At 51.5% G+C, this 26,971-nt stretch overlaps 1 protein-coding gene across 2 annotated transcripts in view; it reads right to left on the bottom strand.

Annotated features, from left to right (window-relative positions):
* The window catches only part of SMG6 (SMG6 nonsense mediated mRNA decay factor), a 118,540-nt gene that overhangs the window by 88,173 nt on the left and 3,396 nt on the right, over positions 1 to 26,971 (bottom strand). For both annotated transcript variants that reach the window (XM_060258774.1, XM_060258773.1), the window contains exons 2-10: positions 24,743 to 26,453; positions 21,875 to 22,067; positions 20,509 to 20,619; positions 15,540 to 15,646; positions 13,821 to 13,899; positions 13,371 to 13,481; positions 13,063 to 13,257; positions 5,842 to 5,903; positions 3,302 to 3,447 (exon numbers count right to left, since the gene is read on the bottom strand). In XM_060258774.1, the coding sequence (XP_060114757.1) occupies positions 3,302 to 3,447; positions 5,842 to 5,903; positions 13,063 to 13,257; positions 13,371 to 13,481; positions 13,821 to 13,899; positions 15,540 to 15,646; positions 20,509 to 20,619; positions 21,875 to 22,067; positions 24,743 to 26,453 (2,715 nt within the window). The remainder of the gene's footprint in view (positions 1 to 3,301; positions 3,448 to 5,841; positions 5,904 to 13,062; positions 13,258 to 13,370; positions 13,482 to 13,820; positions 13,900 to 15,539; positions 15,647 to 20,508; positions 20,620 to 21,874; positions 22,068 to 24,742; positions 26,454 to 26,971) is intronic.

The following is a 26,971-nucleotide window of genomic DNA, read 5'->3' on the forward strand; positions in this document are numbered from 1 at the left end:
ACCCAGCATCCAACAGGAAGGGGAAGGCCTTTGCGAAACCCCATTTTCCTCCCATGGCTAGGCAGCGGGTCTCGATCTGGTCCAGACTCGCCCAGAGAGACTGGACCCCCATCTCTACGGCTGCTGATGGGCCAACGGAACTCGAGAACGGGGGCTGGAGGCCACTTCCCCACAAGGCTGCTTCTGCTCCTGGGAGCCTGAGGTTAAGTGAACACTCACAGGAACCTAATTTTAAAAAAGGCCACCAAACCAAGGCATACAAGCAGAACCTGGAGTTATTTTTACCACCCGCCAACAGAATTTGGACTGCTCGGAGCACTTGAATGTGAGCAGTGTGGTTAAGCCCACTTTCTGAAGACGTCTGTGGGTTCTTGGGCCCCTGCGTGAGAAGGCTGCAAATGCAATGCTGTGCAGAGCTGGCATGGTAGGCTCTGCACAAGGGATCACTGGGAAAGGACTCTGCCACTTCTGGCAGGAAGGCTTTGTCAGATGCTGCAAGGATCTAAAAGGGGCAGCGGTGTGGGAAGGTCACACCCTCCTCACATGGAAGAAGGGGCTCGCCTATCCTTGGCATTCAAGACTTGCCTCATTCTCCCTGCTAGCTCAGCTTCCCAAAGTCTGGGGAGATGAAAAAGGGGGCAGCAAGCTGAGGTTTCGTAACAGAAAGCCACAAGGAGAGCTGGGGCGGGGGGAGGTTTTCAGTTTTTGGTCTGCCTTGCAGACAGACATCTGTTTTAAAAGGAACGCTTCTCTCATGGAGGGGAATGCACCGTTACTCCTCCATGGTTGCCACCATCAAGGTCCTCAGGGTTTCTATCCTCCAACCTATCAATACCAGAGCTCACCTAGGCACAATTCAGAGTTTCCTGGGCCACACATGAAGCTGGCCCCAAACTCAATATCTTGCCCAGTCTCAGGCACACAGTGCCTTAGCCGGACATAGTAGTAGTAGTAGAAGATGACGATGCTGGATTTGTATCCTGCCCTCCACTCTGAATCTCAGAATGGCTCACCATCTCATCTATCTTCCTCCCCCACAACAAACACTCTGTGAGGTAGGTGGGGCTGAGAGAGCTCTCACAGAAGCTGCCCTTTCAAGGACAACCTCTGCCAGAGCTATGGCTGACCCAAGCAGCTGCCATTCCAGCAACTGCAAGTGGAAGAGTGGGGAATCAAACCTGGTTCTCCCAGATAAGAGTGCCAGATAATAATGCCAAGGATAAGAGTCCGCACACTTAACCGCTACACCGAACGGGCTCTCTACATCAAACTGGCTCTCTACCCAGCATCCTTTCAACTGGAGCCTTGGGCATGTAAAGCACAAAAATCACATCCCCAAGTAAATTGCATTCAGCTCCCAAGGGAACGACCTGGAAGCGAACCCCAGAGGGCAAAGATCAACATATGCAGAAGTCAAAGGCCACCATAAGAAACACGGTTGGGAGGGATGGCGGCTCTGTGGTAGAGCATCAGCTTGGTAAGCAGAAGGTCCCAGGTTCCATCCCCGCCATCTCCAACTAAAAAGCGTCCAGGCAAGTAGGTGTGGAAAACCTCAGCTTGGGACCCTGCAGAGCAGCTGCCAGTCTGAGTAGACAATACTGACTTTGATGGACCCAGGGTCTGATTCAGTACAAGGCAGCTTCATCCCAACCAAATGCTGCCTTCCCAGCAAGGCTGAGAAATCCCCCTAGGTTGCTTGGCTGGGAAGGCACAGAAGACTGGTGTGTAGGACTGAGAATGCTGCCTGCATATGAGAGGAGGGTTCTGCAAGGAGCAGGGGAAGTAATCCTGTCGGTGGCCTATGAACATCCTCCTGTGATTTATAGGAAGTATAATCCAATCATACAGTAAAATGGAACAGTATGTCTGAGATGGGTTTGATTCCAGGAATTATAAAACAAATTATTAAAAAGGGAGAGAGAGGGAGCAAAAAGAAAGAGAAAGCCCCACAGAATACAGATTGGAGTAAATTGGGCACATGTGGGTGGGGGAAGGGTTTTCTCTCCCCTCCTCCAAGATGCCCTGCCACAAGGCACGGCTTCAATTAACTCACTTGAAAACAGAGCTTGATTCCCCCCTGCCCCCCAATTATGGAGAATACATATAAAACATTCTCAGTGGGTTTGCAGTCAGGAAAAATGGACCCACCACCCTCCCTCCTAATGGCTACCACGCAGTCTGATGTGGCCAACTGGAGAGGAGTTCAACGCCTTCCCCAGCTCAAGTGGGGGGGGGGGGAAAGCCTGCAGATGCTGCCACCCCCCCCCCAAAGCAACTGTCCAAGGAATGCATCTCTTCCTGTTTCTGAGAGATCATGGGACTTGTGGGGGCAGGCAGGCACACACCCTTTCCCAACAGAATTTCTGGACGCAGGAGGGATTGCTGGGCACCGAGGCTCAAATTGTGGGAAAATATGCAGGGCTTGCCAACTCACAAGAACTCTGGGAGCACAAATGACTGGCGGCAGAGCGAAAGACCCACAGATCTAAACTGCTCTGCTGCACAAGCTACACCGAAAGTAACAAGAGCTGCTCGAGAATCCAAAAAGGCTTCCTCTGTGACGCTCGTGCAACCGAACTGCCTGGTGGGCCAGGCTCTGCATTTAATCTGCTAATTAAATACGGAGGGTGGCAGAATGGGCGGCATTTGGGTTAATCTCCTAGGAACCGTAGAAGGGATGCCATTCGGATCAGCCCTTGGAACCACAGCAAATGTTGTTGGGGGTGGGTCGTCCGGTACCACCTGGGATTCACGCAGCTCCTTCCCGTGCAGGAAAAGAAAAACACCAAAGGTAATTCAGTGCTACCCAAGAGACAGTGAAAGGGACTCTTGTTAACCCCTCCTTCCCCAAATTTGCCTCCTGCATGTGGAATTCAGCATGATTTCAGAGACTTGCTGGGATCCACCACCTGCATAATGGACATGGCTTCTTGGGCATGAGCAGTCTGACAGCCCAGCCTAGGCCAGTCTTGACAGAGCTGGGAAGCTAAGCAGGGTCCGGCATGGTTAGTACTCCAACGGAGGACCACAAAAGGAAGTCCAGGGTTGCTACACAGAGGCAGGCAACTGCAAACCACCTCATCTCTTGACCTGAAAAACCCACGGTCCCGGGGTCACCATGAGTCTGCTGCAAGTCGATGGCACAATTCCTGGGTGTAAGGATCATCCCCAGCAAGTTCTGAAGGTGGAGGCTGACCCAACCGGAAGTTACAAGGGCCTGTGCGCGCTTCGCCCTTCCATCCTGCTCTTGTGCCCACAAAAGCACAGCGGGCCTGTCCCTCCCCACCCGGCCCCGTCGTACCTTTGGGCTGCGCATGGTACACAGCAAACATGTTGATCGCCATGAGCTGCAGCATGCGGGTGCTTCCGATGGGAGGGGGGCTGTGTTCCAGGAGGGCCTGGAACTCGCTCAGAACCTCCGCAGCCACTGTGGGGAACGTCTCCATTCTGCAGGTGCCAGGAGAAGAGTGACATCAACATCAAAGCCACGGATGGCGTCGCCCCTATTTAGCTCCTATTGTGTGCCACATATGTCGCTTTCTGGTCAACACCTTCACCCCCACCCCCCACAACCCAGTTTTACAGCCTGCGGGTGTGGCAGCCCCATGGATCACAGCCACTGAAAAATGACGCCTGTGGCCCATTCTACCCGCTCAGGATCTTCCACTTCATCCCCCCTGCATGGTCTGCTCCATTTCGCTGGGTTGTGATAGTTTAGGAGAGAACCTTAGGTGAGGGATGGTGGCTCAGCGGTAGAGCATCTGCTTGGTAAGCGGAAGGTCCCAGGATCAATCCCCGGCATCTCCAACTAAAAAGGGTCCAGGCAAGTAGGAATGAAAAACTCAGCTGGAGACCCTGGAGAGCCGCTGCCAGTCTGAGTAGACAATACTGACTTTGATGGACCCAGGGTCTGATTCAGTATAAGGCAGCTTCGTATGCTCATACGCTCAACCTAATCGTCTTACATTTCTTAGAGGGAAGGCCAGATTTAAATGCAGTCCCCCATGTGAAGATTTCTCAATGAGCACCACCAAAGAGAGACTTCTTGGGAAAACCCCTGAGCAAGCCCTAAGGAAGGTGATGAAGGACATCTCCCGACTCTCTGAAGAATCCTATCCCTTTCTCCTTTTTCAGAAAAGGAGCTGCGCTGAGCATCGACTGCCATTTCCGTCCAGGGGACACAAAAATCTGCGGCGCGGTCACAAGTTTCAGGCCTTCTGTGCTCAACAACTGTTTTAGAAACAGCAAGGTGCTAGGTCTCAGTACCGTGAGAATGAAAAGCAGCAGAAGAAGCTGCCCAAAACATTAGGGGCGAGGGCTGTGCAAACTTGAGACAAGGCAGTATTTCTCAGCTTTATGCCCTCGTTGGAAAGATAAGCACAGGATAACAGAATCGGGAAGCACCTCCAGGGTCATCTAGTCCAACCCCCATTCACAGGAAATTCACAAATATCTCCACCACACCCACTCACAGTGACCCATTTCATGGCCAGAAGATGGCAATCCCCCCTCCAGGATCCCTGGCCAAACTGGCCTGGAGAAAAATTGCTTCCTGACTCCAAAGTGGCGATCAGCATTTCCCTGAGCGTGTAAGAAAGGGCCGCGAGAACTTCTCATGGCCTTCCATACAGGATTGTACCAAGTGTATGTGAGAAGCACTCGGAAAAGCGTGAAGGGAATGCTAAGTGCTTTTATTATAGAAGCAACCTCTGGGAAGAGACAGAGCAACGAGTTCCACGTTCTTTGTGGGGAGCCACTGCCTGTCCGCCCATCACTGGGCACAGCGCTGTGGGAACCTAGGGCCATTCTCACTCCAGTTTAAAAAAACAAAGTCCAAATCAAATCCATGTAGGAGGAGCTCAGAGTGAGTTCACTGTCAATTGCCAAGAAGGGCCACCCTCTTCAGACAGATGCTCAGTTGCTCCTGGGTGCCAACCGAAAGGGGGCTGCTCTCTGCCAGGAGGCTCTCCTGGAACGGCAATGCCAATCATTCTGCAGCCACGGGAAGCAAAAACCGCTAACCCAAAACTGCCTCAAAGATAGATCCGGGTGGGCAGCCGTGTCGGTCTGAAGCAGCAGAACCGATACAACTGTCATCTGAAGAAGCACGCGTGCACCCGAAAACTCATCCCTGGCTTGAATAAACTTTCGTTGGTTCTTAAAGGGGCCGCTGGACTAAAAAAATCTGTTTTGCAAAACTGCCTGACGCTGAAAGTCCAGCTCACAAAGATTATTCGCGGTCTACCTTTGTAAGAAAAACTCCAGGAGGAGAGCCTCACTGATGAGTAACACCCATGACAGCTAAATGGAACCTCCCAGAACAGAGGCAGTCTAGCTTTAAATACTGCGTGAACAAACAAACGAACAGGGAGAGGCTTTGACCTTCAGGCTCTTCTCTGTGGGCTTCCCAAAGGCATCTGACAGGATGAGATGGACTTTGGCCCGACCCAGTAGGGCAGGGGTGGCCAACGGTAGCTCTTCAGATTTTTTTTTTGCCTACAACTCCCATCAGCCCCAGCCATTGGCCATGCTGGCTGGGGCTGATGGGAGTTGTAGGCAAAAAAAAAACATCTGGAGAGCTACCGTTGGCCACCCCTGCAGTAAGGCATGAGATTACGGGGCAGAGGCTGAGCTCTCGTGTCACGACTGCTGCCCCCTGACCTCGCCCATGTCCCGAAAAACTGACAGGCCCGCCCCTGCCTTGCCCTCGAGCAAGGGGCCAGGCCTGTCGGCTTCACGCCCTGTGCCCTCAGCTCCAAACACAAGCCCAGTTGCTAACAATATTGAATTCCAAAAGGCCTTGTAATGTAGGAAAATAAAACAAACATCCTGCAGCCTTACCCAATCCTGGTAAACAGCTTCCCATGGGCATGTAGAAAACTCAGGACAAGCCTTTTGTTCAGCTGCGAGGGGAGGGGGGGGGAAAAGAGACGTCGAAGAAGATGAGAAAACAATTCAAGCTCACTCTCTTTCTCCCCTTTCCTGTGAACGAGCTCACGGTCCCTGGTGACAGGATAACCTGGCCGGGGATGTGGGGGTGGGTAGGCAGATGGGAACCAAATGGCCGTGCCCTGGCCCTCTCCTGCGAGTGCCAAACAGCTGGGCTGGAGAGCCACGCCAAGTGTACGGCACCCTCTGCTGGCCGACAGCTACCTCTGCGAAGGGAGCGTGCAAAGGGCGGAGGGGAGGGGGTGGGAGAACTTCCTTCTTCCGCGACTCTACCAGGGCTGTCAAAATCACCGGACACCCCTGCCCTGTTGCAACCGGGCTCTTTTTTTCCCCAAGCAAAGACCCCCACGAAAGAACCGGCCCTGTAAGGAGACAACGTGACTGGAGCCCAGCCTGGTGTGTGAAGAAGAACTTCTCAAAGCTGGCTTGGGGAGAGGGAAAGTGCGACGGCCTGGGCTGAAAGCACAGTGAGCGTCTGTGCTGCCCCACAGAGCAAGCATGCAGGTGGCCCCACCCAACACTGCCCCATACCCCCCAACACAGAGAAAAACAACAGGCTAAGACACTTCTATGGCCCACAGCTGAGCCAGCCCTAGGGAAAGAGCCCTCTGGCCCTTGAGTCACAGCAAAGCCTCCTCTATCAAAACGTTTCCAGCATCTTTCAAGCTGGGTTTGCTCCCACTCCTACCTCTGGCAGCGTCTCCAGAGGAGCAGGGCAGTGGTTGGAATCCAGGGCTCAAAGTCCTGCTTGCACGAAACTCACTGGGTGTCCTTGGGCCAGCCGCATGGACTGAAGTCTAAAGCATCTCACGGGCTTGTTGTGACATCAAAATGACCCGTGCGTGCGCTTATGTGTAACCATCTCCGCTGCCTGGTACACCTTGGGGTGATACATACAAGCATCTTCTGTGCAAGAGAGGCTCAGGGATCAAGACCCCTGGGGCAGGCTCTCCTGTGCTGAACCTAGGTAAGGCTAGCTTCTTCCTCCCTGACAGCCAGCAAGCAAACACACATCAGAGAAGTCATGTTGGATCAGGCCAGTGGCCCATCCAGTCCAACATTCTGTGTCATACAGTGGCCAAAAAACCCCCATGTGCCATCAAGAGGTCCACCAGTGGGGCCAGGACACTAGAAGCCCACCCACTGTGGCCCACCCCCAGCACCAAGAATACAGAGCATCACTGCCCCAGACAGAGAGTTCCAACAATAAGCTGTGGCTAATAGTCACTGATGGACCTCTGCTCCATAGGCTTATCCAATCCCCTCTTGAGGCTGGCAATGCTTGTAGCCGCCACCACCTCCTGTGGCAGTGAATTTCACGTGTTCAGCATCCTTTGGATGAAGGACTTCCTTTTATCAGTTCTAACCTGCTCAGCAATTTCATTGAATGTCCACGAGTTTTCGTATTGGACTTCTTTCTCTACCTTCTCTACCCCATGCATAATTTTGTAAACCTCTATCATGCCACCCCTCAGTTGATGTTTTTCCAAGCTAAAGAGCCCCAAACATTTTAACCTTTCTTCATAGGGAAAGCGTTCTGGAACACGAAGCTGCCTTAGATTGAGTCAGACCCTCGGTCCACCCAGGTCACTGCGACTGGCAGCCTTTTCCCGGGGGTCTCAGCTGAAAGTCTTTCACAGCAACTGTGCCCAGGCCCTTTACGCTGGAAATGCCAGGGACTGAACCAGGGACCATCTGTATGCTAAAGAGATGCTAAAGAACATCTGAGCCCAGTGCTAGAAGAGTATGCACTCCCCCCCTCTCTTGCTGAGAATCTGCATTATTACAACCAGGGCTTTCCTTTTTCTTGTAGCAGGAACTCCTTTGCCTATTAGGCCACATCCCCCTGATGCAGCCAATCCTCTTGGAGCTTACAGTAGGCCCCGTACTAAGAGCCCTGTAAGCTCTTGGAGGATCGGCTACATCCGGGGTGTGTGGCCTAAGAGGCAAAGGAGCTCCTGCTACAAAAAACCCAAACCAAACTCTGATTACAACCAAGCAAAGAAATGGCGTGCAAGGAGAGAGGTCTGAAAACCAACACTGGGATGGAGTGCTGGATTGTGATCAGGGAGCTAAAACTGGGCGGGGGACCTTGAGCCAGGTGCATCCTACACACGATGGCTTCATCTATGCCGCCGGGGCTCCTTGGAGGAAGGGTGGGATGCAACACCGTGCCAAAGGAAGAAAACAATGACAGGCCTCCCTCCCTGCAGATTGAAGGCTGCAATGTGGACAGCATTACTCCAAGGAAAGGGAGGGGAAGGCCAGGAAGGGGGCGGCAGTCTTTCAGCCCTGAAACAAACATATGGTTGACTTTGCCCTAACTCTGGCCCCTGCCACGCGAAGAAATTCTCACCCCCGTGCTGGATAAGAGGCGCACAGAATAAATCTCAGATGTTTGAGAGCCACAAGACAGGGAGGGAGGGAGGCAAATAGATAAGGGAGGGGCATGGAAAGAGGGGTGGAAAGAAAACAACTTTAATTTTCAATTAATTCTCCAAGTCACTGGCTAGCTTGGCTTGGAGAAGTGATTTAAAGAGCCATCTACAAGCTGGCCGATGGGGTCTTCAAGAGCCACACAATATGCGTGGAAGAGCCACATGTGGCTCCCGAGCCACAGTTTAGCCACTCCTGGATCTGGAGGACCCAGGTTCGAATCCCCACCTGAGCTTTGGAAGCTCACCGAGCGACCTCGGACCAGTCACACTCGCTCAGCCTAACCTACCTCCCAGGGTTACTGTGAGGATAAAATGGAAGAGCGAAGAACAGCGTAAGTCCCTTTGGGTCCCCACCAAGGACAAAAGGTGGAGTACAAATGAATTAAAGTGAATGAGATTGAAATGAACTGACTGCGTCTGGGTGCTCATATAAGAAACACCCGCAGGCCCGCCCCCTTTTGGTAGGTGCCGATTTCCCCATGATTCACTGCGGGGATGCCAACAGCGCAAATCCTAAGAGGCAGGGCAGAGCTCAGTACTTCTCAGCCCTCCCTCCCCCGGAAGGGCAAAGGGCACGAGGAGGGCAGAGACCGCATGCCCCAGGCGGTGGTGATAAACCCGACACCAACCAACCAACTCAGTTTGACACTATGGTGACCCCACTGAACTCAGCGCTGGGGACAGAGACGGCAGGAGAGGGTCAAACCCGGGCCAGTGGCTGCTTTCCAAATGACTCCTCTCTTTGTGTGACTCACCTGCCCGCCGGGCCCCCTGGGAACCTCCTGCTTTCTCACCGCCAGAGGGAAACGGAGACCTGGCCCCCGGGAGAGGAAGCAGCATCACCTGCTCTTTGTGGCAGCCGGCGGGGGGGGGAGAGAAACACTTCCCCAAAGCCGTGGTGGCAAGCTGCGCCTCTCCTACCCGCAAGCCGCAGAGAGGAAAAGCCCCCGCTTCCTGCTGCCCTGACGTCTCCTCGACAACACGGCTTTTCCAGTTGCCCTCTCACGCAGGCCCTCGCCGTGACCTTGGGCGAGTGGCGGGGGGGGGGGAAGCTGGCAGAATGAGCACTAAGCGGAGGTGGACGCCGAACTGACATTGCCCTGTTCCGTGGCAGGACGGGGCTCTGGATAGTGCCTGTCCCTGAAACCCGGCAGAGGTGCCTCCTGGTGCAAGGGTCCAGGGGTAAGCTGGTCACAAGAAGAAGAAGATTGCAGACTTATACCCTGCCCTTCTCTCTGAATCAGAGATGCACAGTGGCTTACAATCTCCTATATTTTCTCCCCCCACCCCCAAAAGACACCCTGTGAGGTGGGTGAGGCTGAGAGGGCTCTCACAGCAGCTGCCCTTTCAAGGACAACTCTTGTGAGAGCTATGGCTGACCCGAGGTCATTCTAGCAGCTGCAAGTGGAGGAGTGGGGAATCAAACCCGGTTCTCCCAGATAAAGAGTCCGCACACTTAACCACTGCACCAAACTGGCTCTCAGGGAAACAGAAAGCTGCACAGAGGCATCCTCTGCCACGGGCCTGCTACCAACAGACAACACCGGATGCCTGCTTCCCACCCTCGCTTTGGGAACAGCGAACATCTGGTCGAGAGTGGCAGATCTGGGCACAAGCCGGCCCAGCTGGTTCTTAGCAAGCCATCCCTTCTCTTCCTTCTCCTCCATTCTGCCCCAGGCACCAAAGAGCCAGTGGGCAGAGGAGCCGTGCAAAAGGCCTCCTAGACATCCCCTCTCCCATTCAGGGCCTCTGGCAGGCAGGTGGCTGGAGCCAGAGTGGAGTCCCGGGTACAGGCTCAAGCCCATCTGGCCACAGCCCAGACGCCGTGCAAGGCACCTGGACATTGGCTCCCAGATGGGAACGGGGGACCAAATAAGGGAAGAATTCCAACACAGCTGCCGGGGAAGGAAGGGAGGGGAGGGCAGAGAAAGGCTGTTTCAAGTTAAAAATTGTGACTTCAGGTTTGGAAGTGAATTTTCTGTATCTGTTCTTTATCAAGCAAGGCAAACTTTCTCCCCGCGCATCTGCATAGCAGAATGTGCCATCGAAAGGGGCTTGGGGGAGGGGGGGAAGAAGAGGTCTTCATCGAGGCACCGGATGTGGACGGAGGTGGCAACTGTCTTATGGGGAGCAGGGGAACACCTGACGGGGTCCAAACCAGCAGACGCAGCTGTTCCAGCAGCCAAGCAAGACCACAAGACCTCCAGTTCCTGGAGTCACATTTTTGTCCATTTAAAGCACGACACAGAGCAAGCTAGGACCCAACACAGAACGCAACATGCTAAACATCTGAGCCTTCTCTCCTCTTGCTTTCCTTTGGAAGCTTCTAGCCCTCGCTGCTTTGCATAAGCTGGGAAGTTTGAAGCCTCAGAAGCCAGAGAACGGCTGGGCAGGACTACGAGCGGGAGACTTCATCATTCCGCAGAACGCTTTGCCCTCCCCACAGCTAGCTAATGCAGAGAACGCAGAGAAGCAATCACTCATTTGCTTAACACTACCTATTCAGCTAGTTGGTTTTTTTTTAAAAAAAGACACAGCTCTGACCCAAAACAAGACTCGCCTGAGGTCTCTGCAGAAGGCACCAAGGGAAGTCCAGGACTTGACTGGACAATCTGTCCCCCTCTACTAGAATAACAGAGCACACCCCCTGGCTTTGCGAGGAATCCCCTGTCAAAGCCCCCCCCCCTTTCCTTTCCATCTCAAATTACAGGTTTCCTCCGCATGTCTGGAAACTCCTGGTGGTAACTTCACCCTCCCCCTCGTTGGTGGCGACAAAAGGTCAAATGGGCTAGGTGAAAGAGAAAGGCAGCAGGCAGGTTCTGCTAAAGTCTTGCGGGTGGGCGGGCCTGAAAGCAAGACACTCCAGCTAGGGGGGGCAGCGTGTGCGAGCCTGACGCCCCAGGCCGCTTCTGCTCTCGAGTGCTGGGAACCGGGGCCAGGAGCAGCTGCCGGCTGGGGTGAGAACAGCAGCCACCCTGAGCCGCGTGCTGTGTGTCACGTCTCAAAGCCAGCAGAGCTGGGCATGTGGTTTTCGGGTCTAACCAGCCCAACTGCAGCCTGGCACCCGCGGCTTCCTCTCCGGAGAACTTCTCCCTCGTTTAGAGGAAAGAGACTAAACATCACAAGCTCAAAATGAAACGGTTTGAGTCAAAATAAAGCCCTGAAGTGGTTTTGGTGACCTGGGTCAAGCAGCGCAGTGTGGGGTGGAAGGGAGAGAAGCAGTGCAAAGGTTGCCAGTCAAGATGCAAGTGAGAGAACCCCAACCTGTGAACTCTTTCTGAAACAGAAAGGGGGGGGGGGGAACACAACACCAGCGTACGCTTTAATAAGCCCAGCCGCAGATCTTTGCGATACTCTCCAAGCGCGGCACAGCAAACAAGTGAGCAAAGTACGCAGTGACAGTGCTGGGGCTCCAAGCTTCTCCGCTGGCCTTTAACGCCGAGAGAGCCCTGCATGAGGCCAGCTACTCAGCGCTGACTTCCCACCGTTTGCAGAATGACACAGAGCAAGCTAGGTCTGGACACAGAACGCAACAAGCGTTCCCTCCTCTTTCATTCCTTCAGAAGTTTCCTTCAGCCGCCCTGAGCCTGCCCTGGCGGGGAGGGCGGGATATAAATAAAAAGTATTATTATTATTATTCTTGTCCTCCAGTCAATAGCTCTTAAGAGGACTCACTCCCTTCTTTCTGGAAGCCAACATGGGCCAATCGCACATGGGTAGAATCAGACAGATCCTGCCAAACATCATACCCCAAACCTTTTCTACCAAAAAACCCCCAGCAGGAACTTATTTGCATATTAGGCCACACCCCGATAGCACCATTGTTTTGTGCAGAGCTTTTCTGTAGGAAAGGCCCAGCAGGAACTCATTTGAATATTAGACCACACCCCCGACGCCAAGCCAGCCGGAAGTGCATTCCTGCTCAAAAAAAAGCCCTGCCCCAAACCAATCCCTGTCCAGTGCCACATCTCCTGCAATCTCATGGGCCTGCCATTGATGCTCTCTGAGCCTGACTGCAGGAGTCAGTCATGGGTCAGCACAGCCCTCTGATCCAGAACAGGCAGCCCAAGACCCATGTTGACTCCTGCCAACTTTCCATCTTTATTGCCATGTGCTTTCTTGGCTGGCAGAGGCCAAATCCCAGTCGCATGTGCCCAGGGGCCGAAAGATACACCTCCTCCCCCTGGGTGACTTGCTTCACCACTGAATTAATGGCATTCCCCTCCATCCCGGGGAGCTCAAGGCAGTGGGAGGGTGGCAGCTGCCAGAAACGCAATGATCACACAGCTCATGTGGGTCATTCTAACTATGCTGAAAACCTTCCTCTATCAGAAGTGGCAAACCTGCTCAGCTCAGGAGGCATAAGCTATCGGAAAGTTACTGGTAGACTGAACCTTGGGCCTTGTATACGTGCTGCCCCTGCCACCGGAAAACGGGCTGGCTAGAAAGCAAGCAGCAAGAACGGCCACAACACTACAGCTCCAGTTTGTGCCTGTCCTGGGCATGGAGAGCTGTCCTGGCATGGCAGCCTATCTTGTGTAACAAGAGGAACAGCACCACACAGTGGCAGAAGGGAACACTACCCAACCCTGAAGGCACCCTTCTCTGGCTGCCCAGAGGCCCTGCTAATAAAATTTCCAGAGAGAAAGCTGCATCCTGTCACCAAGAGACTCACATCGCTGGGGCTCAGGCTTCCAAGCCCGTTGTCTTGCTCGGAGTCTCGGCCGGACTCGTGGCCCTGGGAGGAGCGAGCATGGGAAGGATGGATCCACAGCTCCAGGCGAGTGGCGTCGTCGCCAACGGGCCGGAACCCAGCGTTCTTCCCCTTCCCCCTCCGGCTGGGGCTCTGCTTCTGTTCCACCTGCTCAGCCTATGCGGAGGAGAGGAGAGACACGATCAGGGCAGATATCACAGAGAGAGAGAGAGAGGGCGGCACAGACAGGCTCCGGAAGGAGGTCGAGAAAGGTCCTTCTTTCCCCTCACCTTCCGCTTGATCTCTTCAAAGAGGCTCATGAGGCTTTCCTTGGCCGTGAGGATGGGGTTGCTGGCGGCCAGGCTGCGCATGTAGTAATACACGGCATCCAGCTTCCTCCTCTGTGGACAAACAATCAGATAATTGCTGCAAGACTTAGCAGAGTCTCACTCTGGACCCCTTCAGAGATACCAGCTCTAGGAGACCTTGGAGCTTTCCGCTCCAAAGAATCAACCGCGCACACCCTCCAGTGCTAGTGTACCAGAAGGGAATGGAGGGGAACTGGCAGGGAAACGGGGCTTTGATCTGGAAGGTTTTTTTTGACAAGCAACCTGCACATGCCCAAAATTCAGACTCACCCAGGGCAATGTCACTGATGAGAGGTCTAACCAATCACAGCTCGACATACCATTCTCAATGCTAATGAAGCTCAGGCAATTTGTGTTTCGACTGCATCTTACCGTGTAGACAGCCAGGAGAGCCAACTGATTGTAGGGGCGTCCATTCTTGGGGGCGACGTTCTGTGCCTTCAGGTACCAGCTGGGGAAGGAAGAGACTGTAGAACTGACAATCTGGCCTTTGTCGAGACTACGGACAGGAAACTGTGGCTTGCAGGTATTAAATCCAGCAAGTAGGCCGGAGTAATTTGAGTCTACCCTCTGGCAGTGGCTACAGAATGCCATCACTCCCTTTTACACCTGCAACGGCTACCCTGAGTACCTAGATGGCGCTATCATCTTCTCTGCTTTCAACTCCTATTTCAAAACCTGCCTTTCCCATCACCCGTGAGTTTAATCAATTACATTGATTACATTCCAGCTTTCTTCCACAACAGAACTTAAGGCAGCACACAGAAGATTGCACGTCCAAGCATGGACCAGACTCTGACCAGCTTAAGCCTAGAAAGTCACCAAACCTCTCTCTGTGCAAACACAATATAAAAAAATTAACAATTGTTAGTGCTTACTAACAAATCCAAACAGTACTAAATTGAAGTAATATACATAATATACAATGTACAAGAAATCATACTGGAAAAAAATCCATCCACAACACGAGCCACTCCTACTGTACTTTCTGTGACCAACATCCAAATATGATTGTATTAACTGAAAGTCCAATGACTTGTCCCGGCTGCTTGTAAACCTAGAAAAGCAGCTGCATCTTCTACCTTCCAGAGGTGCCTTTGGCTTCCCCTTATTCCTTTGCAACAAGTGTAATGAAGACTAGTGGTCTGTGACTGCATATGTTCACATTCAGCCCTATAATCCCTCACCTCGCCCTTGTGACTTCCCTCCATTGCCTTCTGTACTACTGAAATTCCAAATGCATGCTCCTTGGGGCCAGGGGCCTCTTTTCTGTTGCTCATGAAAGCAGCTGACATATTCAGAGAGTTGCCCGAGGTAGAGGTAGTCCCCTGTGCAAGCACCAGTCGTTTTCGACTTTGGGGTGACGTTGCTTTCACAATGTTTTCATGGCAGACTTTTAATGGGGTGGTTTGCCATTGCCTTCCCCAGTAATCCACACTTTCCCCCCAGCAAGCTGGGTACTCATTTTACCGACCTTGGAAAGATGGAAGGTTGAATCAACCTGGAGCCAGCTACCTGAACCAGCTTCCGCTGGTCATGAGCAGAGGGCTCTGACTGCAGTACTGCAGCTTTACCACTCTGCGCCACAGGACCCAAGGTACAACTGATTAATTTTAACAATTGCCACACTCCTTAGCTCAGCCGTTAACTTCTATTTGCTGAGCAACACTCAGTTTCATTTCACTTTCTCCTCGTTCCTTGTGGCACATAGTTCTGTCACACACATTCAATACCCTCTCTAAGCTGTGGAGTCTTCTGAGCCAAAATTCTACTTGGTGAGCTACTGGCATTCAAGTTGTGAGTGAGTGGTTTGGCTACTGCATAAATCAGTTTGCTCTGGGGCCATTTTTCCTGAGCAAAGACAAAAATGTGAAAGCCACATTTCCCCTTATTCCTTTGCAACAACTAAACAGACTAAAAAACTGTGAGCTACCTCACACTAACTCAGCTTAAGAGGGAACACTGCACACATCCTAGATCTTCTACAGCCTCCTGCCTGTCCAGTACAGACAATCCCAGGATTAGCTGGGGCCAGAACCACACCAAAATGCCTCCAGCTGCATTTTGCAAAGCGGCAGCCTTCCATCTCACCTGCGTGCTTTCCCGTAGTTGGCCGTGTCGCTGCCTTGCTCCCTGTACCTGCAGATGTCCCCTTGGCAGATTAGGCTTCTCTGGGCACTGATGAGAGCGTATTTCACCTAGCAAAGGCACAGACAAGGAGCCATCATGGATGCCAACAGGTGGGAGGCTCAAAGCAGACAGGGGAGAGGCCTCTGATGGAAACTCTTGCATGGTAAAGGAATCAAAGAAATATGGAGAGTCCAAAAGGGTACGGGCAATATGACATTCACACATTATCTGGGAAGCACCTTGTTTGAGAAGAGGTAGAGTTCAGCAACAGACCTACAGATGCCCAGCTAGAGGAAACAAACAAATATTAACAGAGTAGCTGTCACGGTGTGCTTGGCCTGATGAACAGCCCTTCTCATGCAACAGGGAACGGTGTTGAATTCCCCAGGCAATTTGCCTTCTCCCAGGTGGGAGGGACAAAGATGCCTCAAGAGAATTTTTCTAGCCAGACTGCTGTGCGGATGCTTTAGGTCCAAAACACTTTATGCACGATACATTTGGGCCTACTTAGGTGCTGTACTTTAAGATTGTTTGTTGGGAGACAGATGACCAAATTTGGGCCCTTTCCAGGGGCTGCCTTCTCACCCCAACCATCACCCTGTGTCACATTCTACACCACCATCTTCTTGTGCTGTCAGCTTGCCACTCCTGTCACTGTAGCCTCACAAGCCCTCTCAGTCTTACTTTGCCTCTTTTTGATCACTCTTATGGACTCTATAGGATGCCCTGACTCCTGCAGCTGCAACAGGTACCTGCTGCTTGATCTCCCCAGGTTTCTTTCTTGCCTTCCATGCACCACTCCCAGCTTTTCATTCTTATGCTCCATTGCTTGGATTTATTTTGGTTTGTCTTTCCTGTTTTACATCCCTCGAGGTCTCACCCACTTCAGACTCACCTCTTGCTCTCTCTTTTATTTATTTATTTAGAATTTATATCCCACCCTTCCCACGAGTGGCTCAGGGCGGTTTCCAACAATTGATCCAACATAAAATTAAGCAATATTTAAACATATAAGAGAATAAACATTTAAAACAGATAAAACAGATAAAACCATAAATATTAATAAATATTCGAAATGTATATAAAAGAACTCTGGCAAGTTGCATTAAATTCTCAAGCTAGGTATAGGCTAGCCGGAAGAGGGTCGTCTTACAGGCCCTGCGAAACTGAACAAGGTCCCGCAGGGCCCTCACCTCTTCCGGCAACTGATTCCACCATGTAGGGGCCATAACAGAGAAAGCCCTTTCTCTGGTGGATTTCAAGCGGGCTTCTTTTGGCCCAGGGACAGTAAGGAGATTTTGTGTTCCCGACCTCAGTACTCTCTGGAGAACATGCGGGGAAAGACGGTCCTTCAGGTAGACAGGTCCCAAGCCATATAGGGCTTTAAAGGTGATAACCAGCACCTTGTACCGGACTCGGTATATCACTGGAAGCCAGTGCAGGGTCCGGAGACCCGGCTGAATGTGTCCCCACTTTGGGAGACCCAGTAACAGCCGGGCCGCGGCATTCTGCACCAGCTGCAATTTCCGAGTTCGTGACAGGGGCAGCCCCATGTAGAGGGCATTACAGTAGTCCAACCTCGAGGTGACCGTAGCATGGATCACTGTTGCTAGGTCGCCGCGCTCCAGGAAGGGGGCCAACTGCCTTGCCCGCCTAAGGTGAAAAAATGCGGACTTGGCAGCGGCTGCTATCTGAGCCTCCATCTTTAAGGACGGCTCCAATAGCACCCCCAAGCTCCTGACCCTGTCCGCCGCCACCAGCAGCGCACCGTCAAAGGCTGGTAGGGGGATTCCCCCTCCCGGGCCACGGCGGCCCAAGCAAAGGACCTCTGTCTTCGCAGGATTAACCTTCAGCCCGCTCAGCCTGAGCCACTCAGCCACGGCATGTAATGCCCGATCTAGATTTTCCGGGGCGCAGGTCGGCTGGCCGTCCATCAGTAGGTAGAGCTGGGTGTCATCAGCATACTGGTGACACCCTAGCCCGTGCCTTCGGGCAATCTGGGCAAGAGGCCGCATATAGATGTTAAATAACATCGGGGAGAGGACCGCTCCCTGGGGTACACCACAGTCGAGTGTGCACCTCTGGGACAGCTCCCCCCCAACTGCGACCCTTTGTCCCCGACCTTCCAGGAAAGAGGAGAGCCACTGTAAGGCCAACCCCTGAATCCCTGCGTCGGCGAGGCGGCTCTTCAGTAGCCGATGGCCGACCGTGTCGAACGCTGCCGACAGGTCTAACAGCATCAGCACCGCCGAGCCGCCCCGATCCAGATGCCGTTGAAGGTCATCTACTAGGGCGACCAGCACCGTCTCCGTCCCATGTCCCAGGCGAAAGCCGGAATGAGATGGGTCAAGGACGGAAGCATCCTCCAGGAAAGTCTGTAGCTGCATCGCCACTGCCCTCTCAATAAGTTTGCCCAAAAAGGGCAAATTTGAGACCGGCCGATAGTGTGCCAATTGGGCCGGATCTAAAGATAATAATAATAATAACAACAACAACAACAACAACTTTATTTTTATATCCTGCCCTCCCCCGCCAAAGGCGGGCTCTTTAAGAGGGGACGGACCACTGCCTCTTTGAGCGGCGTTGGAAAATGCCCTTCCGTCAGGGATCTGTTTATGATATCCCGTATAGGATATCTAAGGTCACCCTGGCAGGATTTAATAAGCCAGGAAGGGCATGGGTCCAATTTACAAGTAGTTGGGCGAGTTTGTTTGCTAAACAAACCTTTTTCATTCTCCTCTCCTACCCCCTCCTTTTAATTTTCTTCCCTTTTTTCCTCTTCAAGCTCTTGTAGTGCAACCTTGCAAATATCTATTCAGGAGTCAGTCCCATTATGTTCAACAGGGTTTACTACCTCTGGAATGTGCTTAGGACTGCAGATTTGATCAGCTGTTTGCAGATAAAGTTAGGCCTTCACAGTCCTCCTCCCTTTCCTTCTGCTTACTCCTCTGCACCGCTGTTGTCCCTTTTCGTTCAATGATCTCTTTTTTATTCACCTCATTCAAACATTTTCTTTCTTCATTATACCTTTTAGCCCAGGGGTGTCAAACATGCAGCCTGGGGGCTGAATCAGGCACTCAGAGGGCTCCTATCAGGCCCCTGAGCAACTAGCTGTCATCTGCTTCCTTCTCCCTCTCTCTTGCTTCCTTCTGCATAACAGCTTGCTTTGCAAGGCTTGCTCAACTGCACAGGAGCTACAGAGCAAAATCCCTATTTTCTCCACTGGCTGAGGCTCCTTCCTTGGGAAGAGGGGGGGGAGGGTTTGCTTTGCCATGCTATCTCAATTGCATAGCAGAGCTACCGAGCCAAGCCTCTCTTCCTTCTATTGGCTGAGGCTCTTCCCCTCCTGGTCCCCTGGGGAGGGAAGGAAAGACCCAGAGCTTCATTAGCCCAGTTCCCTGGATCCCACGGGAGGAATACAAAGAAAGCAATTTTAAGACCAATGAGAGTTAATGTTTTAAGCATGATTTATTTTAAGTTTTTTAAAAAATATATTTTATTGTGTTTTGACATGGCCTGGCCAAACAAGGTCTCATTTATGTCCAATCCGGCCCTTGTAACAAATGAGTCTGACACCCCTGTTTTAGCCCCTTCTTTCCTGCTGTTTACTTTTTTTTTTTTTAATCTATTTTTGTTCCTCCCATCTTGAAACTCTCTTTCAGCCCCCCCCCCCCGGTCATTTTCTCTCAGCATGTTCATTTCAACAGTTCTTGAACATTCTGCTTCTTTTCAATGCAATTTTCATTCTTGGCTTTCTGATGAAGCTGCTCGTTTTTGTCTCCTGCTTGTGAATTCATGGGGCTATTCTTACTCCTTGTTTTTTACTGGAGCCCTTCCTCCCACTGCCCATGTTATAACCTTATAACCATTTAAAGCAATACTTCAAAATATGCCACTTCTTTCAAGCTTCTGGCCTCTAAACTCTGAAGCCAACCTTTCCTTCCCCCTCCACCCACTTTTGCCCCCCTTTCTGGCTGGTAAGCCGGCAGGCTATTTGTCTTGTGAACAGATCCTCAGACACAACACCACCACCACCACCAAATAAACCCCAGTTTACATAAGACATGGCCATGCTTATTGCACTGGATACCTTCCCTTCCTTAGCCAAAATTTCTGATCCGTGATGGCATCCCTGTCCATGGAGGAAGCAACTCTAAGATCAAAACTAGACACGACAGCCTCTTTGTGGCTGCCATAAGGCCACCGCTGCCGCTTTTAAGTGATCTGAAAACGCTGTGAGAACCTGATCCTGATTCAGCATAAAGGACAGCCCCCCCCACACCTTTCCAAGTGCCAAAACAGCAGGGTGAATAAGGGTGCAAGGGAGAGCAAGCCTCTTTAAATCATTTTAAAATAACAGCAGGGTCCCCGTGGCAGCGACAAGTGTCCCTGTGTCATGTCTAGCATGGCTCTAAGGAACAGCCCCTCAAGGTTCCGACTTTGCTGACACCCAGGGGTCGAATTCTAGCAGGAGCTCCTTTGCATGTTAGGCCACACCCCTCTGATGTAGTCAATCCTCCAAGAGCTTACATAAAAGAGCCTTGTAAGCTCTTGGAGGATTGTCTCCATCAGGGGTGTGTGGCCTAATATGCAAAGGAGCTCCTGCTAGAATTCCACCCCAGCTGACACCTAGGCAACTCCCCCCTCCCCCTGACTGTAGCTTGAGGGGAGGGACGGTGGCTCAGTGGTAGAGCATCCGCTTGGGAAGCAGAAGGTCCCAGGTTCAATCCCTGGCATCTCCAAAAAAGGGTCCAGGCAAATAGGTGTGAAAAACCTCACCTTGAGACCCTGGAGAGCCGCTGCCAGTCTGAGAAGACAATACTGACTTTGATGGACCAAGGGTCTGATTCAGTATAAGGCAGCCTCATATGTTCATATGAAGTAAATCCTGCACCTCTCTTTTCTGGCCAGGAATGGCCTCAGGACTCACCATCTTCCGCAGGGGCTTGCTGCGAACCGCCATGCCGTCCATGTAGTCCTCCAACTTGAACTGGTACGATACTTGCAGCTTCTGCAGCAAACCGTCAAAGAAAAGTGTGCCCTGTAAAGTGGAAGACAGGTGTCAGGAGGAGAGGGAGACTCTGCATCGAGTTCAAGCACCCCTGGTGGGTGATTACTGTCCAAGACAGCCAGGAGCACCTCCAGCTCAGAAGCAGAGATCCTTAATGCTTCTGATTTGGGGGGGGGGGGGGGATCAGAAGGCAGACCACAAACCGATTTATAAAGGAGCACCCCACCCCCACTGAGGTTCATGCCGAGGACACTGCCCTTGGTCTGATCCAGCAAGGCAGTTTTTATGCTGTTCAGCAAGAATGACTACATGGGATCCCTTCACACAGATGAACTGTCCACTGCCTGCCAAAAGAATCTGAACATGCTCTCTAAAATGCAGCGTTGGCCTTGTGAAAAAGAAACAGTCTGTGCTAGACTGAAAGTCCTCCCCTGTGTAAGATGGTCACAGCCAACACCCCCACTTTTGACACCATGGGGAAGCTGGAGCAATGTTGCCAAAGCCCAACCAGCTCTTGCGGATCAGGTGGACCACAACTCAGGTTTCAAATATGGGCTACCAACTTTATCATTTGGTAGGTACTCTTGGAAGATTTCCAGACTCAAACTTAATTGCAGTTTGTCCTCTGTGACCATAAGAGAACAAATTCATCAGAATGTCATTGGGGTGGGAGGAATATGTGAGTATGTGTGATGATTTGGTTGCAGGTGCTCAGCAAGCTGCTGCTTAGTTCTAAGTATTAAACTGAAAAGTGAGTTATTTCTTCAGTCTGAGGCAAAATTTTTAAAGACACCTGAGGCTTTTCAGCATTTTCCTCTACAGCAGGGGTGGACAAACTTGCTTAACAAAAGAGCCGCATAGAATAAACATCAGATGTTTGAGAGCCACAAGACATGAATGTGAGATGTTTGAGAGCCGCAAGGAAGGAAGGCAAATAGATGGGGGAGGGAGAGAGAAGTGGAAAGAAAGCAACTTTAACTTTAAATGCCTTCTCTAAGCTGCCTGCAGGCTTAACTTGAAGTGATTTAAAGAGAGAAATGCCTTCTCCAAACTGGCCAACAGGGCGCTGGGGACTTTGAGAGCCACACTATATGTGTGAAAGAGCCACATGTGGCTCCTGAGCTGCAGTTTGGCCACCCCTTCTCTACAGATTCACTTAGTGGCATAGGTGCCACAATCAAGAATGGTACATGGGTGGCATCCACTTCACCAGGAAACACCTTATTTGGGGAATGGCCTTCCCCCTGTAGCCAAACCAGGCTAAACAGTATGGGCCTTGTATTACCTCATCCAGAATCTGGAGCAGTTTGCTGCGGAGCTCCTGGCTGTTCTCTACAAGGGGATCCTTGAGCAGTTGCCGGAACTTTTCGATCACCTGGTAGAAGGCATTCTTCCACAGCAGCTGGTCCACGTTCTGGGTGTCAGCAAACTCAATGTCCGTCAGGAGGCAACGCTCGTAAAGCTGCAGCATCTCGGCTCTGGGGGGAGAAAAAAAAAATCACACCCGCAGCTGCTCAGCAGACACAGACGGAGCAGCTGCAGTCTGGCTATGGCTGGGCCCATGAAAACACCTCAAGGCCGTTTTAATGTGTATGCACTGAGGAGACTGGATCCACGCTGAGTTTGCCATCAGCAGGAGAGAATTTTTGTGCCACTCCCTTGCCTTCGCAGCTCCCCTCCCGACCTCCACATAATGCTGTTCCTGGGAAATAGGAGACCCTGAAGAATGACAGGGGGAGGTCTGCAGTGGGAAGAGGGAATTGGTGGAAACTGCCAGTTCAGTCGGGATCCAACCTTCCATCAGTTCTCGGAGAAAAACTAAGAGGGAGAAACAGGAGCTCCTTTCAAGAACAGGACGACGTTCCTTCCCCACCCCCCAACACCATGCTGAACAGCATGTTCATACGAACTTAGCCAGAAGCAGGTCCTGGAGTGGGAATCTCAGGGACGGGGGAGGCGAGACCACCTTTGGCTGCAGGGAAAGCAGATGAGTTACAGAAGTCTCTTCGCAGCAAGATACCTCTTGCCCCTGACTCCGTTGCTAGTCTGCACAACAAAGAGACTGTGTGCCAGCTGTTGCGTGCTCCTTCTTCCAGCCTTCCTTGAAGGTGAGCCTGGGACACAACGAGTGCCCCCTGCTCTCCCAGAGAGGCTGGGCAATACAGAGAGCAGGACTGTTGGCTCTCTTCAGCAAAGGGTATTGGAGAACTCCCATGATCTCTCTGAATAATTATATGTATGAACTGCATGTGAACAATACAAAAATGAAGTACTCTTTACAGCAAGGGTAGTGTAGTCGTGGTGAAATGAAGCCTGGGAAGACCTACATTCAAAAGCTCCTTGGTCACACACCTCACTGGCATAGTTCCTCTATGCTGTGCAAGGGAGCACTGGCACACAGATTCTTAGATGGCTGCTCAGGCATTTTAGCTTCCAGCTCACAAGCTCCATTGGAAATAATGGAGGATGTGGGTACCTCACTCTGGGGCTCATAGAATTGGACCCCCAGTTCTATCTTTTTGAAACTCGGGGAGATTTCTGAAGAGAGGCACCAGCAGCTATGTTGCAAATTTGGTGCCTCTACCTCAAAAACAGCCCCTCTGAGCCCTAGATCAATCCTCCATTATAGCCTACGGGGCCACTGAATATAATGGTCCCCATAGGCTACAATGGAGGTGGGGGAAACCAATTTTTTTTCCCCTTGCACATTCCTATTATGCTTTTCAGTATGATTTGTAAGCTGCCTTGAGTCACAAGGAAAAGTGGAATATAAATATTTGAATAAATAAGTCGTTTGGGCAGGTTGATAACATTTAAGCAACCTCCTGTTTGTTAGGTTAAGCAGGGTTCTGACAGTGATTGTTCCTCCTCTGTTACATTTGACCTGTAACGCTGGTTATAATATTTCAGTTTTAAAAAACCCACACAAAGTAGACTGCAAGAGTTCCCCCATCACCACCAAGTGCTGATACGCTCTCTAAGGCTAAGCACAGGGTGACAGACCTATTAAGAGCACAGACTTTTTGATTCCCCACTCCTCACTTTGATCCCCCACTTCTACAGGGTCAGCCCAGTTCTCTCAGAGTTGTTCTCCTCAAGAGCAGTTCCTGGAGAGCTCTCTCAGCCCCATCTGCCGCACAGGGTGTTGTGGGGAGGGGAAGGGAAAGGAGATTGTAAGCCGATCTGAGACTCCTTCAGGTAGTGAAGAGTGGGGAAATCCAATCTCTTCTCTTCTAAAGTGCAAAACAGTGGCTAGACCTGTTCTCCAGAGGCCAGGTCTACTAATACAGTGGAAACTGGTGGGTGAAATTTAACTTGATTTTTTTCCCCTCTCATGTTTAAATTATTCTTAAAAGATAGTTTAAATATAATTTAAAATGACTTATTTTGAGATTTTTACAACGTTATGGAAGTAAACGTCTAAAAAACTAATTTATGCAAATGCAGATTTGCGCACAACTTTAATGCTACTAGCTTTGTTCCCTCATGAGGTGGAACTTCTGCTCACAACGCTGTGGAGCTTAAAGGAAACACTTCTCACTGAGTGACCTTGTCAGGAACAGAGACCCCAAGTGTGCCACCTGGTGGTCCTTGGAGAAAAACATAATAGGCAAAACAGACAGGTATGATGAAGAACAAGGAGACAGAGCCCAGGGGAGGGAGCATGGACTTGCTGCATGTAGATTCCAGGACCATGTCCAAAAAACTTCATAGAAAACTCCCTGCAAATACAAAACCAGCACACCATGACTGTAGCCCGCCCTACTTGCTTGCTGCGCTGGGTTTTCTGTTTTCAAGGAACTTTTTAACAAAGAAGAGTGCTCAAACATGTGACCACCCCTCTGTAGTCAAAGTGCTGCAATCCATCAACCCCCTTAGGGCTCTGCTACTTCCTTTTATGGGTGACCGAACAAGTCCTAAGGCTCCAGTGTTGGAGTAATCCACAAAGGAGTCCTCGTTGCTTTCCTCAGACTGCACACGCTGGCTAGAGTTCCTGTGCTGCTCCTTGCTGGCTAGCTTTAATACAGTGCAACCAAACAGCCAGGTCAAGAACCAACTGTCAGGATCCCAGTGCCCAACCCTCTATCATTTTTAGTCAATGGCCTCATCCCTGGCCCCAGCACATATTTTTGGCCCCAAGTAAGCCTCAAACCTGAGCTGCCCCATCTTCTCCAGGCCCTCAGGACTGAGCCGGTCCCTGGAAAGGAGATTGCTCAGCTGCTGCTCCAAATTGCTGGCTTCGCGAAGGACCTTCGTCAGCTCCTGCTGCTGTAGGCTCCGTACCTGCTGCTCCATCTCAGGGCTCAGAGGATTGGCCAGGAGGGGGATACAGAGATAAGGCTCGGCTTGGCTCGGGTAGCTGGCGGGATAATAGGCACCTGGGAAAACCCCGTTGCTGGGGCCCACCGGATACTGCAGGGAATATCCTGGGTAGGGGTAGGAGGAGGCCTGGCCCACAGACCGCCCATAATAGTAGGGGTTATCGGAGTTCTGGAATCTGTAGTAGGATGCCTGAGCCTGGCGGGCGTCACTCCGAGGCACAGGAGCCACCTCGTCGTCCGTATCTAGGAAGTGCAGCTGGGTGGTCTGACTCTTCAGGGCTGGCTTTTGGTCTGGGTTATTAGGGTCCCAGAGTCGGCGGGCAGTTCCCCCTCGGCCTCTGCCCCGAGTCCCTTTGCTGCCGCCTCCAAAGAGCAGCCTGGACCCTGAGTGGGAAGCCTCCGGAGAGCCAGCGCTACTAGTGGTAAGGTCCGTGTTAGCTGGGAGGACGAGGATGCCCCGGCCTCTCCCCGGATGCTCCTTCCTCATGCCCCTCCCCTCTCCAGTCTCTGTGGAGTCACTCAAACTGGCTCCAGACAGCTTGCGCTTTTGCTGGTCTCCGTCTGTTGCACAGAGGAACTCCCTGTTTACAGTCCTGCCACCGTGCTGGGCTCCTTTGGTCTCCTTCGCAACAGTGGTCCTGGAAGCCCAGCTGTGCTCTGAGCAGCGTTTGGTCTCGGTGTCCCTCCTAGGACCACGTGTCTCGGCCTCCACAGTCTTGTCGTCATCGAAGGAGTCTGTGGAGGATGTAGAGAGCTGTTTCCGGGGATGAGGCCTTTCCTTTATCAGCTCCTGACGCTTCTTCCCTGCCTCTGCTTCCACCCGTACACCGTCTGTACTGTTGTTGCTCCCAGCTGAACTGGTACTGCAGGTGCGGTATCGGTTCCGACGCTTGTCAGATCGGGAATAACGCTTAGGGGTACTTAGCTTGCCATGGGCCATATCTAAGCTACCTTTCCTGGCTTTGTCTGCTCGCTCAGTTCGCCTGCCTTTCTCCCCATGGGCAGGTTTCGTTCCCTCTTTGCTTAGGCTCCCTTCCCTCCCCTCTCGGGTTGCCTGATTTTTGCAGTTGTTATTGCTCTTCCCATTATCTCTTTCAGACTCTTCATCCCCCCCTTCTCCCTTAGTGGAAGATTCCTTGGTAGCAGACTGGCTGATGGTCTCCTTGGACAAGCTTTGCAGGCGTTTCCCAGGCTGGTAGATCTGCTGGTCTGGTTTCTTGACTCGCCTGACTATCTTTGGACACCAGTCCTCAGGGACATTCACCTGTTCTTGAGGGGGTCCCATCCCAATGCCCTGTTTTGAAGGGCTATTTGAATCCTGCTTGCTTCCTCCTTTTGGGTCTGGAGAGTCGTGGGGTTCCTCTTTGGTAGGAGCAGCAGAAGGGCCTGTGTCTTCAGTACCTCTGTCCTTGGCATCTTCAGGCCCAGAAGGCTCCTGCTTTTCTAAGATGTGCTTGTTACGCAGCCGGGAAAGGCCAGGTTTGTAAATTTCAAGGTCTGGGCGCCTATTGTCCTTGCGATGCCTTGGTTCCTTCATAATTTCTACAAAACAAAAAGAGCATGCAAATGATCAGGCATACACTGGACAAAGAAAAAGACCATGCAGAGGTAGAACAGATAAGAAAACTGGCAAAAACATTACAACCACTCAATTGCCTCTGAATGCATTGTATATTTCATGATGGCTATTCTACTGACCCTAAAAGACAAGAAATTGCAGTTGTTTGACCTTTGAATTCCTTCAGCCCTTTTCCACAAGACCTAACTTTTTGGGGTAAATTAGCTACTGGGTTGCCTTGAATCCTTATAAGCGAGAGAAGTAAACCAACAGATATCCCAGATGTCTTTAGGTTGAAACAGCAAGAAGTTTTCAGCTCCACAGACGTCTTGCAAGTTGTAAGTTATCTGCTGAGCAGATCCCTGAAGAGGTGGCATATACATTTTCTGAATAAATACATATCCCCATACCAACCTAAATCAGTTTAAGAACAGCCTGTTACTTGAATTCTGCTCCATTTCTGCATCATCAAACACTTGATGATGCCCCTGACTACAAGAAG

Source organism: Heteronotia binoei, chromosome 18, assembly GCF_032191835.1.
Source record: "Heteronotia binoei isolate CCM8104 ecotype False Entrance Well chromosome 18, APGP_CSIRO_Hbin_v1, whole genome shotgun sequence".
In the NCBI taxonomy this organism is placed as follows: Eukaryota; Metazoa; Chordata; class Lepidosauria; order Squamata; family Gekkonidae; genus Heteronotia; species Heteronotia binoei.